The sequence below is a fragment of the Chionomys nivalis genome, chromosome 19, assembly GCF_950005125.1.
Source record: "Chionomys nivalis chromosome 19, mChiNiv1.1, whole genome shotgun sequence".
Lineage (NCBI taxonomy): Eukaryota > Metazoa > Chordata > Mammalia > Rodentia > Cricetidae > Chionomys > Chionomys nivalis.
Window position 1 is genome coordinate 61,574,750 of NC_080104.1, and position 15,220 is coordinate 61,589,969.

The 15,220-nt window shown below is 48.2% G+C and overlaps 1 protein-coding gene across 1 annotated transcript; it reads right to left on the reverse strand.

The window, feature by feature from the left end:
* Positions 1 to 1,999: 1,999 nt before the first annotated feature.
* On the reverse strand, positions 2,000 to 14,744 carry Btnl2 (butyrophilin like 2). The gene is made up of 8 exons (XM_057751960.1): positions 14,663 to 14,744; positions 13,095 to 13,442; positions 10,380 to 10,661; positions 8,048 to 8,068; positions 6,994 to 7,341; positions 4,895 to 5,173; positions 4,060 to 4,155; positions 2,000 to 2,067 (listed from the first exon to the last, which is right to left on the reverse strand). The coding sequence occupies exons 1-8, from the start codon at positions 14,742 to 14,744 to the stop codon at positions 2,000 to 2,002; spliced, it is 1,524 nt and encodes a 507-aa protein (XP_057607943.1).
* Positions 14,745 to 15,220: the final 476 nt, after the last annotated feature.

Sequence of the window (15,220 nt, forward strand, 5' to 3'; positions counted from 1 at the left end):
AAAGTTTCGTGATGGTTCCTCCATCCAAGAAATGGGGGAGTGACCCCAGGAGAGCTTATATGAGATTTAAAGACAAACTCATAGGCTCTTAAAATCGGCATGTCTGTTATTTGGGGGATGCCGGGTCCTTCCTGAATCCTGGCATTGCTGTTTTTATGTGGGTGCTTGTCGATGGAAGTTTCTGTCTCACCTGGTCCTGCAGACAGCCGTTCAGTCCCAGATAAGCACACAGAGGCTTATATTAATTATAAACTGTCCGGCCTGTTGCTCAGACTTCTTACCAGTTAGCTCTTACAACCTAAATGAACCCAAATTCTTATCTATGGTTAGCCACGTGACTTGGTGCCCTTTCTCAGTAAGGCATTCTCACCTTTCTCTGCGGCTGACTTGTAACTGTCTCTGCCTTTCCTCTTCCCAGAACTCTCCTAGTCTGCTGGCCCCATCTATACTTCCTGCCTAGCTACTGGCTAATCAGCACTTTATTAAACCAATATAAGTGACAAATCTTTACAGTGTACAAGAGCATTGTCCCAGAGCAGGTCCTGGTTACATGGGTCCACGAGCAAACCCCACTTGTAAGGACAAGGAGATGAGGTGCGACAGGAAGAGAAAAGGAACAGTTTGTGGATAAACAATGAAAGCCACCAGGACTCTTGTGGACCCAGGCAGCTGCTTTTATTGTTCACGTAATCTCCACTAGAGGTTTAGAAAAGCAAATCTAGAGAAGAATTACAAAGAGGGTGTGACATTTTGAATGAAAAGGCCACAGCTCATATGCTTGAGTGCTTAGTCCCCAGTGGGTGGAGCTGTTTAGGAGGATTAAGAGGCGTGGCCTTGTGGGAGCAAGTGTGTCCCTGGCGTGGCTGGGCCTTGAGGAGTCCCACGCTTAGTGCTCCTAGTTAGGAGTCAAAAGTGCAAGCGGCTCCTAGTCAGCCTTCTCGGCATCACCCTTGTGGGTCAGATGTAAGCTCTGAGCTGCTGCCCCAGCGCCATGCCTGCCTGTCTGTCTGCCTGCTCCCTCAGCAATATAACAGTGACTAAGACAGATTGTTTAAGAAGTTGCTATAGGAAACCCTGTTTTAGGCAGGGAAATACCATGTTCTTTGGTATACCAATACATGGCGTGGATAGGTATAAGATACTTTATGAGAGATTTAAATATTAGCATTGTTTTCTGACTCCTTTCTGTTGCCCTTCCATGACCCAGCTGCAGACACACTTGGATAGAGACCACATGGCAGGCTTTAGTCTAATATTTTATTTGTACGATGTTTTGCCCGCCTGTGTGTCTATGCACCAGGTGTGTGCCTACTGCCCTCAGAGGCTAGAAAAGGACATCAGGTCCCCTGGAACCGGAGTTATAGATGGTTGTGAGCTGCCATATGGGTGCTGGGAATCAAACTCAGGTCCTCTGCAAGAACAGTTAGTGCTCTTAACCGCTGAGCTACTTCTCCAGCCCTTGCTCTGATCTGTAGTGTAGGCACTGGGTCTTCTATGACTGTGACTCACAGTCAGGTCCTTCATCTCATGGAAAAAGAAAAGAAACCCTCTCCTCCCATCAGCAGGTGAAGGGCTTTGTCCCTCTGGAGCTTCTGGATCAGACATTTCTAGAAAAACCACCCAGGTCTCAGACAAGTGGCATTTCTCTCCAGATCTAGGTTCCCCTTCTTATATCCTCATGATGGATCTAGAAGGTGATGGCATAAAATGGCTGTGTACAGGTGAGGGATGGTCCCCAGCCTGAGGGACAGCAGAAGGATGCAAAGGGAGGGAAGATGCCATCACTGTGCCAAGATGATGATGGGCTGACTCCGGTAGAGGGGTCCCTCACTGTGACCAACAGGAGTGGGTCCTGCTCCATGGAGAACCCTTTGGACAACAGCAGGTGAGGCTCATTGAAGGGAAAGATGGGGTATTCAGAAAGTGGGGTGCACCTGGCTTGCGTTGTACTCCCCCACTCTGTGGTACTTTTTTTTTTTTTTTTAATCAGAGCCTCTTGTCAGAGGGAAGTCCTTGTGTGGCTTCCATCATTCCTGAGATGTTGCTGATTGCTGTGGTGTTTCTGGTCTGGAAGGGAACACAGGAGAGGAGGAGATTACAGAACACCACCGGCAAAGATAGAGAAAGCAGAGGTAACACTGGAGCAGACAGAGCGGTGTCCGAGGCTTCCGGCTGTGTGTAGGATTGAGATGAATACTGACAAACCATGGAGCCCAGAAGCCTTACAGAAAATTACACAGTAGGTGGGGGCCATGGGAGAGGGTTGAAGGAGAGGGGAGAAGCATGGAGGGGAGCAGAGACAAATGTATAGCTCAATAAAAATCAATAAAAAAAAGAAATACAATAAAAAAGAAACAAAAAGGAAAATTGCACAGTAGGATTCAGCATAGAGAAAAATGACGGGGTGTGGAAAAACAACCACATAATTTTTAATTAAGATGTTTGTGGATCTAGGTAACAGAAGAGGCAAGTCAATGAATAATGATGCAAACAAGAAATAAATGTGAGCCTTCTGCCCTGAAAGACGATTTTGGCTTTGCTGCTATAGAAACAGTAGGAAGAGCTTGCAGAGCTCCCTTCTCTCTGCCTTATGGTGGAAGGGGCCATCCTGCCCATGCTGTGCACTTGGGGAGCTCCCCTCTCTCTGCCTTATGGTGGAAGGGGCCATCCAGCTCATGCTGTGCACTTGGGGAGTTCTCCTCTCTCTGTCTTATGGTGGAAGAGGCCATCCTGCCCATGCTGTGCACTTGCGGTCTTACAGGCATTCTTCCTTTTCAGGGCAAAGGAAGTCATTGTATCTGCAAGGTGTCCCCCTCCTCCCAGTCTAACACCATGGCTGGGCTCCTGCTGTTATTGTCAATGCTCTGCTTTAATCTCCTCCTGTTCATTTTTCGGTGAGAGGGGTCCTCCATCAAGCATAGCTAAGTAAGACCAAATGCTTGACACCAGCAGTGGACACATTGTTAGTCACCCGCACGCATGGTCTGGGGTGTGAGGACATGGTCTAAGGCCTGGGCGTGCAGGAACACAGGGTGGGAGGGACCAACAAGAGCCTCAGGAGGCAGCTCTGTGGGGCTGGAAGGTGAGATGCCCCTGGTTTACCAGAAAGTTATGTGACTGATTTGAGTAATTTGTTGGCTAACAGAGAGACAGAGTCCCAGACATTGAGGACCAGATACGGTTTAGTTCACCTGACTGAAGGAATTAGCAGATCAGAGCTTTCCCGCTTGGCAGTGGGGCTGGGATAATGGGTGAGAGCAGGGGGTCTTGGGTATTGGCAAGGCAGTGCAAGAAGCCTGAGGCTGAACAACTCTACTAGAACTGGAGTTACAGACACTGTGAGCTGCCGTGTAGCCGCTGGGTCCTCTGCAAGAGCAGCTAGTGCTCTAACCCTCCGAGGCATCTCTCTAGCCCCGAGTAGTTAGTGCACAGTGACAGCTCCATTGTGGCATTTTCTTACACAGATAAAACTATACTTTGTTGTGTTTAGTCTTTCCCACTGCCATACTTTGTCTCTTCTTCCAATTTAAAAATTTTTTTTCATTATTTTATGTCTCTGAATGTTTTGCCCTGCATGTATGTCTGTGAACCATGGCATGTCTGGTGCCTGCAGAAGCCAAATAAAAAGGCATCATTGCCTTGGAACTGGAGTTACAGATGGTTGTGAACCACCACATGGGTGCTAGGAACTGATTTCAGGTCCTCTGCAAGAGCAGCCAGTGCTCTTGACTTCCAAGCCATCTCTCTGGCTCTTTCCTAACTTTTCTCCCCCTCTGTGCTGAGGATGACATCATTGTCACTATGAGGTCAGATATGACTGAGAGAGTGAAGTCACCAAGATCCCAACTACCAGAGCAGGTATGCAAATCCAGATCCAAGGGAGCCCTGTATTTGACCGAGTCATCTCTATAGCCCCTGAGTCCTTGTGTTTTAACCCCATTGCTATTGTATCTGTGAGCTCCAAGCTCATCCATCGCTGAGCCTTGATGACATGAATGTAAGCCAGGGACTCTTGCGACCCATCTGTTAGTACCTGCCCAGCCCTAGTGACCCACTTACCTTTCCGAGGGTGCTTCACCTTCAGCAGGTCCATAGCCATGGCAAGAGGCAGCAGCAGAACGGGCAGGGCCATCCATAACAGAGCTATCCTGGAGTCTGAAATGCAAACCCCAGTAAGCCATGAGACTAGGAAAACAGGAAGATGGTTCTTTCAGAGGTGCAGCCTGAGGACGGGGTCTCTCCTGTCTCACAGAAGCCGAGAGAAGCAGGCAAATTTAGCTTTGGTGTCCCTTCCCCCCCACCCCATTTTCCTTCTTTTTCCAGTTGCGTCTCTACATCGCAGGATCAGTGACGGAACTATCGTGATACGACATAAAGTCTCCCAGGCTGTAACTACAAGGATTTTGAGGAGAATCAATTTCTAGTGCAGAAAATATCCACAACAGAGAGAGAGAGAGAGAGAGAGAGAGAGAGAGAGAGAGAGAGAGAGAGAGAGAGAGAGAGAGAGGAATGTTGTTCTTGGATGACCTGAGGACAAACTTTGCAAATGACATAGATTTATTTTTAAAGATTTGTTAACAATCTACACTATGAGAGAGAAGAAAAAATAGGAGGAAGAAGACAAAAGGAGGAAAATTGGGAGAGGAAGAGGAGGAGGAAGAGGAGGAGGAAGAGAAGGAGGAAGAGGAGGAGGGGCAGCAGCAGCAGCAGCAGGCTGAGAGTGAGTGTACACTTGTAAGCCCAGCACTTGTGGTGTGGAGGCAGACGGCAGAAGTCCCAGGCCAGCCTGCGCACACCAATCCTTCCCTCAAACAAAACACACAGAGCCCTATGAGTCAGTCTCAATCATCTGACACTTAGTTCCCACGCCAGAGGATGGCATGCAGACACCAACCGGAGAGGGAAAACCATGCAGCCTTCTCCTCGCCCCAAGGGAGGCTGATGGAGCAGGTCATGTTCACCACTGAGCCGTTTGTGACCAGCAGAAGCGTCTCCACCTGGAACAGCCCCTGGCTCCCTTGATGAAAGGCCTCGGAAAACGATGGTACAGCCCTTCCGCCTCTGTCCCTCCAGTGCACCTGGGGCCGTGGGAACCACCCATCAGATGTACATCTCAGCTGCAAGCCTCCATCCTTCAGGACCTCCTGGGTGATCCGCGGGGTGGAGCCCACCGCTGGGGACAGAGACCAAAGAGGCAGAGATCAGCAACTTCCCCGAGGGAGGGAGGGAGGGAGGGAGGGAGGGAGGGAGGGAGGGAGGGAGGGGGCTGTGAGAGCCGCTTGGGGAGGATAGAAGAGCTCAGGGCCAGTGGCCCCCTCTAGGAGCTGGGACTGGCTACAAGGTTTCTTGTTCTATTTTCCTATTTTCAATTCTGAAGTCTTCTGGAAGGAATGATTTAGGAAGTAAGAAGATAAAAATTCCAATATACATATATATATTTGTAACCTGGACTCCCATCTCTTTCCTCCTTGCACTGACAACAAAGTGACTTTGATCAGACAGGAGACACATGGACAGAACGGAAGGAACTAGTTAGGAGACGTTTCTCAAAGCAGAGACAGAAAGCGATGTAGAAGTCCTCCAGCATTCCACGTCCCTGCTCATTCATTTAGACTGGGATTTGGAGAGAGAAATATGAAGGGTAGCCAGGATTTGAGTCTATGTCCTTGACGGCATTTGCTGGCCTTGGAGAGCTGGTTCTGGGGTGATTTTTGTCTGCCGTCCTAGGAGCACACCAAGACTAGCAGTCTTTACGAAGTCTGTGTAGGTGGTAGATCCAGCAGAGTCCTCAAATTACTACACCTGAAAATCACATAGTTCCCAGAATCTCAGTAGCTCTAAAATAACAAGTCTTGCATAAAATTATGGGGAATATTCTCAGATTTCCTGGAACCCATGGCTGCTTTATGGAGGTGCTTGTGAGCCCTGCTTTCCTGATTGTTCTATACCTAAAATTTTAAACCACAGGGAATGCCTGGTACCGCCAGTCCAGCCAAGAACTCCTGGTGGTGAAGCTTGTTATTTTGCTAAATGAATGCAGTATCAGACTGTTTACCAAATTCTTTATCTCTGTACCCTTAGATTATTAGCACTGCTCTCAGACCTCATCAGAGAAGTTTCTTTGGGCAACAGGTGGTTATTAAGACAGAAGCTCACAACTATCGAAGTGCAGAGAAGAAGTGTCAGTGGGGGGTGCTCAGCCACAAAAGGGACCTCTGTATCCTGGGACCTCTGTATCCTGGGACCTCTGTATCCCGGGAACTCTGTATCCTGGGACCTCTGTATCCCGCCCCTGCCACCCATGGCTAAGCGACCATCATGGAAGGGTGAGAGAGAAAAGTCGTAGGAGTCAGAGGTTCGGGTGGGCGCTGTACTGAAACTGTCTGAACGTGACAGGAACTCTGTGCTCAGGCAGGGACTCTTGACAGCTGCCGTTGCCTACACAAGACCAGCACAAGATCAAGCCCTCCAGCAGGGAAGAGGGAGGGGATCACAAGCCCCACCCCTACCTGAGAAGCAGTGGACAGTGGATGGCTTCAGGGGAGGGGCGAGTCAGTTCTCTTTGTGGCTGTGGCTCCTGGTAGGCTGACCACGCCCCAAGGGATGGCTCCACGCCCATGAGTATAAACAGGATAAACTGGAGTTGATGGGTTATTAAATTTAAGAAAAAAAAGAGGATAGGAAGTTGGGGGGTAAAGAAGGTAGGATGGATCTTGGAAGAGTTAGGTGGAGGGACTTGGGGGTGAATATGATCAAAATATGTGGTTTGAAATTCTCAGAGAAATAGTAAAAAATATTGATTTAAAAACTTCAAATCAGCATGCCTGAAGTTGCGATCTTGAAGGATCTATGGTGGTGACTACATTGAAAGTTCAATATAAACTTGAAAATTAATGAGCATGGTGAATATTTGGGGGCCAGAAATATCTCCCAGTAACTAGCCTATGTCACAGTGTTAAGCTGGAGAAGCCCAAGAGTGCCTGGAATCCTTACCCATCACCTGCACATCCACACGGGCCTCCTGGTAGACACCGTCTTTTCCAAAAAGGCACCGGTACCTCCCATCATCTGAAGTTCCAGCATCGCGTATCCGCAGGGTCAGCTTTCCCTCGTGGACGGCATCTCTCATCACCAGAGTCCTCCCTCTGTATTCCGCCATCTGCTCTCCCGCCGAGTGGGCCCCGCCCACATGCACGTGGACTGCGGGGTAATAGTGGGACCGGACCCACCTCACCTCCATGCTCTGAGCGTCAGCTTCAGGTGTCAGGTGACACGTTATTTCTATGTTCTCTCCGACTCGGACAAGGATGGGCTGGGAAGGTCCAATCACCCTTGAGGAAGCTGTTAAATGAACCAGCACCGAGAAGTAACTCCACCAATATGGACACCTCCTGCGAGGTTCAGAACCTGCAAGCACCCCACGGGAGGTCTGAGGGTCAGGGTCACCCTTGGAGGAGGGTGGGACTCGTGGTCTCAGGGCACCGGAGGTCCTTGCTTAAGGAAGAGCCTGGCTAGCCTGAAGACAACACTAGTTAAAGCTTAGGCTGAGCGCCAATAAGGGGACGATTTTATCGCTAAAGCGCTCAGCATAAAATGAATACTCCATCACACTCCATCACTGTCGATCTGGCTGACTTTGTGCACCGAGTCAGTCCATGCCTCAGAGTTTTAAACTATAAGATGTATCTACTGCTACTCAAATCCCAAGACTGTTGTGAGATTAAACAAAGGTTTTTGCTGACCATGCAGTGTGAGCAGAGATTCGGAGAGGTGAGGGTGCCAGAAACCACACCAGCCTTTGGTCAGGGGCTAAAAGTGAGCGCCAGGTGGGTGTGGTAACAGAAACTGAAGAAGCCCTTTCCTATGCCAGTGTCTGAAGGAGGCTGTGGAGGTCTGGGCCTGCCATTCCCTTCCCATGCCAACTTAACCAGCACCAGGAGAGCCCTGCTTCCCTTTCTCAGGGGTGGGAGTGGGGATCAGGATTGTCCGGCTGCTTTCCTTGCCCTGCCCTCCTTCACGGAGGAGTGTGCATGAGGGTCTCACTCACCCAGCTCTGTCTGGAGTTTCTCTGGAGAAGGAAGAAGAAAAACAACTTAAGGAATTTGGTCTAAAGGAAAGGAAAGAAACTATCTTCAGAAATAAAGGTAAGCTTTACGTTTTATTTAAGAACTCAATTTATTTAAAAATACGAAAAGCAGAAAAATAATTCTTCCCCACGAATCATCTGGTGACACTGATTTTACTTTTTTCCCAATAAAAAGCTGTCAATTTTATCACCATCAATTCAGTTTGCTTTGGCTGTTATTAAGTGCTGGTAAAAAATACATACTGTTTTTATAAATGAATACTAAGTATGAAATAGATGACCACAAACAAGTATCACTTGCATTTCCAAACTGGGACTGTATGGCACTAATCTAGCATCAACACAACATTTACTTTTAACTTTTTAATGCATCTTCTTACATTACAATACATCCAGAGTGTCCTAAGAGTCTCTGTTCAATTAAAGGCATTTAAAAACAATACTTGTCACATAATAGCGATGTCTAACTGAACATGTCAGCTCACCCTACAGTTACATAGTAACAGCCCTTGGGAGGCTCAGCCAAAAGGATTGCTGTGGGTTTGAGGCCAGCCTGGACTACAGAGTGAGACTCTGTCTCAAAAGAAAAACAGAAGCCTGTTTCAGATAGCAGACAGACAGGCAGGCAGGCAGATAGACAGGTGGATACATAGACGAAAGACAGGTAGATGGCAGATAACTAGAAAGATACGGGTGGATGATAGATGATGATTGACGCACAATTAATAAAAACTCAGAGACTGAAATTGGGGTTCAGCCTGAAGATCCAAGAAGCAAATCAGCCAATCACTGACTCTTACCTCTACCTCAGTCTGAAAATGGTGATCCTGCCCCCAGGAATCTCAGAATGGGACTGAAACCAAGAGCTGTCTCCTCCCATTTCATAATCCTCTCTAGGGCTTGGATCAGAGATGTGCACCATTGAGATTAAAGTCATGCACCACCCAGTTTCTATGGCAACTAGAGTGGCTACTGGGATTAAAGGAGCATGTCATTGTTGGCTGGTCTGTAAGGCTGGCCAGTGGGGCTGCTTTACTTTCCTGATCCCCAGGCAAGCTTTATTTAATAAAATACAAGTGAAATGCCACTCCAGGTGAATTATGGATGGATGATAGGTCAACGATAGACTGATAGATAATGGTGATTGGCAGATAGACATGTGATAGCTAGGTGGTGGAGTAGATTTATGAATGATAGATAAACGGTGGATAACTGATAAATGGTTGATAGGTAGATGACTGATTAGATAGGTAGATGACTGACTGATTAGATAGGTAGATGATTGACTGATTAGATAGGTAGATGATTGACTGATTAGATAGGTAGATAAGACAGGCAGGCAATAGATGATACTGGACGCTAAATAGATCTTTATCCTTGAGCATGAGGATTTTTCCGGGCTCCCAAAGTCATTCAGTGTCCTTCTCTCTGTCCCTGCTCTAACTTCTAACAGCTTAGGCAACAAACCTCACCACTACTGTATTGTGTTTTGATTGTTCTTGTTACTGTTTATTGTCAAGACTATAATTAAGAAGCTGTTAGAGGAACCATCTCATTCTGACTAAGCACGTGATTGGTTCCCAGGGGTAGGGGGTAACTGGTATAGCACAGGAAAGTGTGTCAGTTGGTGGAATATTTTTATTATATTTCCAGTTAGAGAACTATTCTTATTATATTTCCAACGTATTGAATACCTGGGAGGAAAAATCAGCACTGAAGTAAAACACACAACTTGAAAATGCCTGAAATCCTATGAATTGCCACCTAATCTGATGGAGGAAGGTCATTGGTTAATTAATAAAGAAACTGTTTGGCCCTCATAGGTTAGAACATAGGTGGGTGGAGTAAACAAAACAGAATGCTGGGAGGAAGAGGAAGTGAGCTTAGATGCCATGCAGCTGCTCCCCAGGGCAGACGCGATGAAGCTCCAACCCAGGATGGACATAGGCTAGAATCTTCCTGGTAAGCGCACCTTGGGGTGCTACACAGATTGTTAGAAATGGGCTAAGTTAATACGTGAGAATTAGCCAAGAAGAGGCTAGATATAATGGGCCAAGCAGTGTTTAAAAGAATACAGTTTGTGTGTTGTTATTCCGGGGCATAAGCTAGTCAGGCGGCCGGGAGCTGGGTGGCAGGAACACAGCCCGTAGCTCCCTCAACACTAATCAAAATGCACAGTATGCCTTTTGTGTAAATGTTTATGAATTTTAACATATTATTTAAAGAAAATATTCATTACTGCCGAGCAGCCCCCCTCCCCCAGCCCTTCATGGTGCCCAAGCGGAGCACTGACCTGGCAGGGCAATGGTGGCCTCCTTGGCCTCTTTGAGGCCATGGTTGTAGATGAAGCAGGAATAGGTCTCTGAAGTATCGTTCCTGACCACTAGTGTGTCTTCCACATAGAACAGCCCATCTTCACCCAGCACGTGATTCTGAGAGAAACTCAACAACTCTTCTCCCCACGTGGCCTCCCAATAGACCTCAGGCTCAGGGAACCAGCCCTGGGACGTGCATACGAGCTGTATCCCTCCCTCTCCAGGCCCCTCCACGTGGATGTTTGGAGAAGATCCTAGGGCTGGAGAGAGAGAGAGAGAAAGAGAGAGAGAGACAGACAGAGAGAGAGAGAGAGAGAGAGAGAGAGAGAGAGAGAGAAAACATCTTTTAAGTCTAGAGCCCAAAGAGGGCACCAAGATCCCGAGTCCGTCACTGGGAGGAGGTGGGAGCCCAGGACCCAGAAGCAGACAGCATTACCAGGGTTTCTTCACACTCAGCTGAGTTCTGTTTTTTTTTAAATTTGTTCCCCAGACTGTGTCTTTAACCTGACCACAGTTTTCTTCAGAATCAGATGGTAAAAACGGAGTGGAGACAAACATGACAGATTCATGGTGCTGCAGAGACGTGGCGTGATTTATTTACGACAACTTCTGTGCCCCCAGCTTTTCTATTTCCTCTCTCACTGGTCTCTGTACTAGGTGCCTTGTCTGCCATTTTTGGATGATATCTGGACTCTGATTTAAATGAGATATTTATTATTAAACTCAGACATCATGTTCATGGGCTATTTTCATTTCTTTTGTGCGCAGCTGCAATTTTGGTCTGTAGTAAAATGCACGAGAAATCACTGCACCTTAACGTATTTTCTCAGTGGGGAAATCTAACTGATTTGTATAAATCATGAAGTGCTTTCTTTAACATCAGAACCATTCACGTCTCTGGCTGAGCGAATAAATGAATAAGCCTTTCCCTTCACCCAGAGAATTAACTCTAAATGTTCCTGAGTGTGACATGAATCAGTGTCCAGCTCCAGTCACATCTCAGAAATACACGGATTCTCACGTCCATTTTGAATCAACTGAACACAGTAATGGGAACAATTGCAGCCATGAGTGTGAAGGAAAAAAAGTTAAGTGTGGCATTTTCTCCAAAGACTAAAGGCAGACCTGATGTGTAACCTCATTGTCCCTCTTCTGGGAAATCACCCAAGGGATTTAAGGCTGTCCTCACTCACTGCAGAACCCTTCCCAAAGGCCCAGTTGTAAGACCAGCCTGGATGTCCATCTGGATTTCCATCCACAGAGGAGTGGGCAGAGAAAATGGGGGGTGAGTGCACAATGGTGTTTTGTTAAATTTTATGTGCGTGGGTATTTTGTCTGCATGTGCATCTGTGCATCACGTGTGTGCCTGGTGCGTGTGGGGCCCAGAGAGGCATTGGATGCCCTGGAACTGGAGTTACAGGAGGTTCTGAACTGCTGTGTGGGTGCCAGGAATCAAACCTGGGTCCTCTGGAGGAGCAACAAATGCTCCTAACTGCCGAGCCATCGCTCCAGTGTGGACTGCTGCTTATTCACCCCAGGAGGATTGAACTAAGTTAGCCAAGGGAAGTGGATGGACCTGGAGGCCATCATATTAAGCAGAAGAAGATTATGGGATGGAAGAGGGAGACAGGAGAGGGCAATGGGCAAATATGATCAAAGTCCATGATAAACTTGAATGAAAGTGTCATGAGAACCATCAATTTGCACAAGGAATACATGCTAATGGATTGTTTTTCAAGACAGAATTTCTCTGTGCTTTGGAGCCTGTCCTGGAACTAGCTCTTGTAGACCAGGCTGGCCTCGAACTCACAGAGATCCGCCTGCCTCTGCCTCCCGAGTGCTGGGATTAAAGGTGTGTGTCACCACTGCCCGACTGCTAATGAATTTTTAAGAGGTGGTAGTAGCAAGGAAAGGAACTGCCTGGCCAGAGAGGCAAGTGTCCCCAGAGAATCCTTCCCCTGGCGAAGCCACCGGGTTTGCCTGACTTCCCCCTCAGCATGTGAAATGGTTATGATGCCGTGGACAAATCCCAGCATAGAGGGGGGGGTGGGCATGAATCCCACCACTAGCGAGAAGTTATTGGCCACTGATAGCTACTGGGAGGAGGACCAGTTTTCCTTAGGGCACAGCTCCTGGTAGGATGACCAAGCTCAGTAGATGACCACACACCTGAGTATATGGACGGACAGCACACACTGTACTGGATGAGGGGAGGGAGAGGAGGAGACATAGGTGTACAGGGAAGAAAGGGGGTGGAGTCTGGGAGGAGCTGGGGAGGGGAAGATGATGATCAAAATCCACTGTAGGACGTTCTCAAAGGATTAATAAAAATGCAGACGAGGTCTGGGGAGATGGTCCAGTGGTTTAGAGCTCTGACTGCTCTTATGGAGGACCTGGGTTTGATTCCCAGCACCCACATAAGGCCTCACAATCACCTCTAACTCCAGTTCTGGGATATCTGACCCTCTTCTGCCCTCCATGGGCACTGAGCACACACAGAGTGCACAGACACACACAGGCAAAACACACAAACACATAAAGTAAAAACAAATAATTCTTTTTAAAAAATGAGTAAGAAAAAATTGTGTGTGTGTGTGTGTGTGCGTGTGTGTGTGGTTGAAAGGAGATTTTTCAGTAAGGTGAGTGTTTACCCTCATTGTGCCCGGGGAACCCCTGTGCAGATAGATACTCACCCGCCACTCGGAGCAGCACGCTTGCTTCCTTCCAGTTGTCCCCTTCCTGGAGGCGGCACCAGTATTGCCCATCGTCACCTGGCTGGATCTGGTGGATCTTCAGGGCCACACTTCCCTCGTGAGTGCTGTCCTCTGTCCACTCCACCCTGCCTCTGTATTCCTCCATCTGTAGCCCGGCCACCTCGGCTCCGTCCCGGTGCACAATCACAGGCGTGTCGGGGTCGGAGCGGTACCATCGCACCTCCATGTGCGCCGCTGTCCTCTTCGGGAGGAGCTGGCATGTTAGCAGGGCATCTTCCCCGACTTTGGCCAGGATGGGAAGGGCAGGCCCCACTACTCTGAAGTCATCTACGGGACAGTGGAAAGGAAAAGAGCTAGAGGAGGGGATGCTGGAGGAGCCAGGGTGCTGGGATTCGGTACCAGGAGGCTGGAGGGATTTAATGCCAATGTTTCAGTGAATCCGAGCATGGACATTTGTACATTTTCTGGTTGAAAAAAAAAACTGTATGTATCCTAAAGTTTAAAAATTTGATCCTATGCTTGTTCCTTCCCGGTCCGGCTGGAGTTGGTGAGCTCCCCTTAGCTCAGGGAGACTGTTTCAGTGGGTGTCCCCTTCCCGGTCTCGACCTCTTTGCTCACATTCTCACTCCTCCCACTCTTCACCTGGACTTTGGGAGCTCAGTCCAGTGCTCTGATGAGGGACTCTGCCTCTGTTTCCCTCAGTTGCTGGATGAAGGTTCTATGGTGACATTTAAGATATTCATCAGTCTGACTACAGGCCCTGTTCTCATTGGGTGGGTACCGTGCTCAGCCTAGATATAGTAGGGAGCAATGTTCCTTACGCTCTCGGAGGAGTGGATGGGAGAGGGGTGGAGGGAGGTAAGTAGAGGGAATGGGAGGAGGGGAGAGAGTGGAAACTTGGATTGGTATGTATAACAAAAAGATAGTTTGTTTTCTTTTTAAAAAAATAAAATAAAATAAAAATCTGAGCATGAATGCATCGCCAGCCTTGTGGTGGAAGCAATTCCATGGCCAAGGAACCTTTGAGACCTGGGACTTTTAAAAAGTATTTCATTTTTAATTATGCACCTTTGTGTGGACACACACGTGTGTGCAGACCAGCTGGGAGCATCAGACCCCTGGGAGCCATGGTTACCAGTGGCGGTGAGCCGTGTGCCGTGGGGACTGGGAACTGAACTCAGGCCTCTGCAGAGCATTCAGCACTCGCAACAGCAGAGCCACCTCTTCTCTCCTGAGACTTCCACTCTTAAGCCACCCAACTTGAAGACATGAACAGTGACGACACCTCTGGGTTTCACTCCCAAATAAATTAATATGTGAGTTAATGTTTCTACAGGAAACTTTATCTTGATTCTATAGCCATTTTGAGTTCAGGTAAATCAACGATGCCACCAGGTCCTGCAGCCTTGCAAGTCTACTCATCCCAGGAAGGGAACTGACTTGCTTGTTTCCTTCCTTCTAGAGAAGGCAAAAGTTACTGCGCCATCTGATTGTGTTGTGTATCTTAGCTCCGCAGGGTGTGCCAGCAAGGGAGGAAGGGATCCTACCTGGGTGCTTCACAGTCAGCAGAAGGAAGAGCAAGGAGGCAGCCACGCCGCCGGGCAGACTGTAGCCTGGGTAATTCACCATCCTCCCTGGAGCAAACACAGGAGAGAGTGTGGCTGTGATACCCAGCATGTCCTGCAGGTTCCGCCCTGCTTGCTGTGGCTTGTTTGCTTGTCCTGCCGACTGGACACAAGCTAGTGCAGCCGTTCTCAGCCTTTCTAATGCTGTGACCCTTCGATACAGCTCCCCACGTGGTGACCCCCAACCATAGCATTGTTCTCTAGTGGCTGCTTCACAACTGTAATTTTGGTAGTTATGAATCATACTGTAAATATCTGTGTTTTCTGATGGTCTTAGGCCACCCCTGGGAAAGGTTCATTTGACCCTCAAAGGAGTCGCCACCCACAGGTTGAGAAATGCTGAGCTAGAAGAGGGACCCTCAGTGGAGGAGCTGCCTCCATCGGATTAGCCGGTGGGCAAGTCTTAAGGTGTTGTCTTGGTTAATGATTGATGAGGGTGGCCCAGCCCACTGTGGGCGGTGCCGCCCCTGGACAGCCAAA

Excerpts from the sequence above, each read along its gene's own strand:
- Btnl2 (XM_057751960.1), bottom strand. The coding sequence starts at position 14,744 with ATGGTGAATTACCCAGGCTACAGTCTGCCCGGCGGCGTGGCTGCCTCC. Across the intron at positions 8,069-10,379 it reads GGCCACCATTGCCCTGCCAG|AGAAACTCCAGACAGAGCTG; the intron begins GTCAGTGCTCCG and ends TTCCTTCTCCAG. Across the intron at positions 7,342-8,047 it reads GAAACTCCAGACAGAGCTGG|CTTCCTCAAGGGTGATTGGA; the intron begins GTGAGTGAGACC and ends TTCATTTAACAG.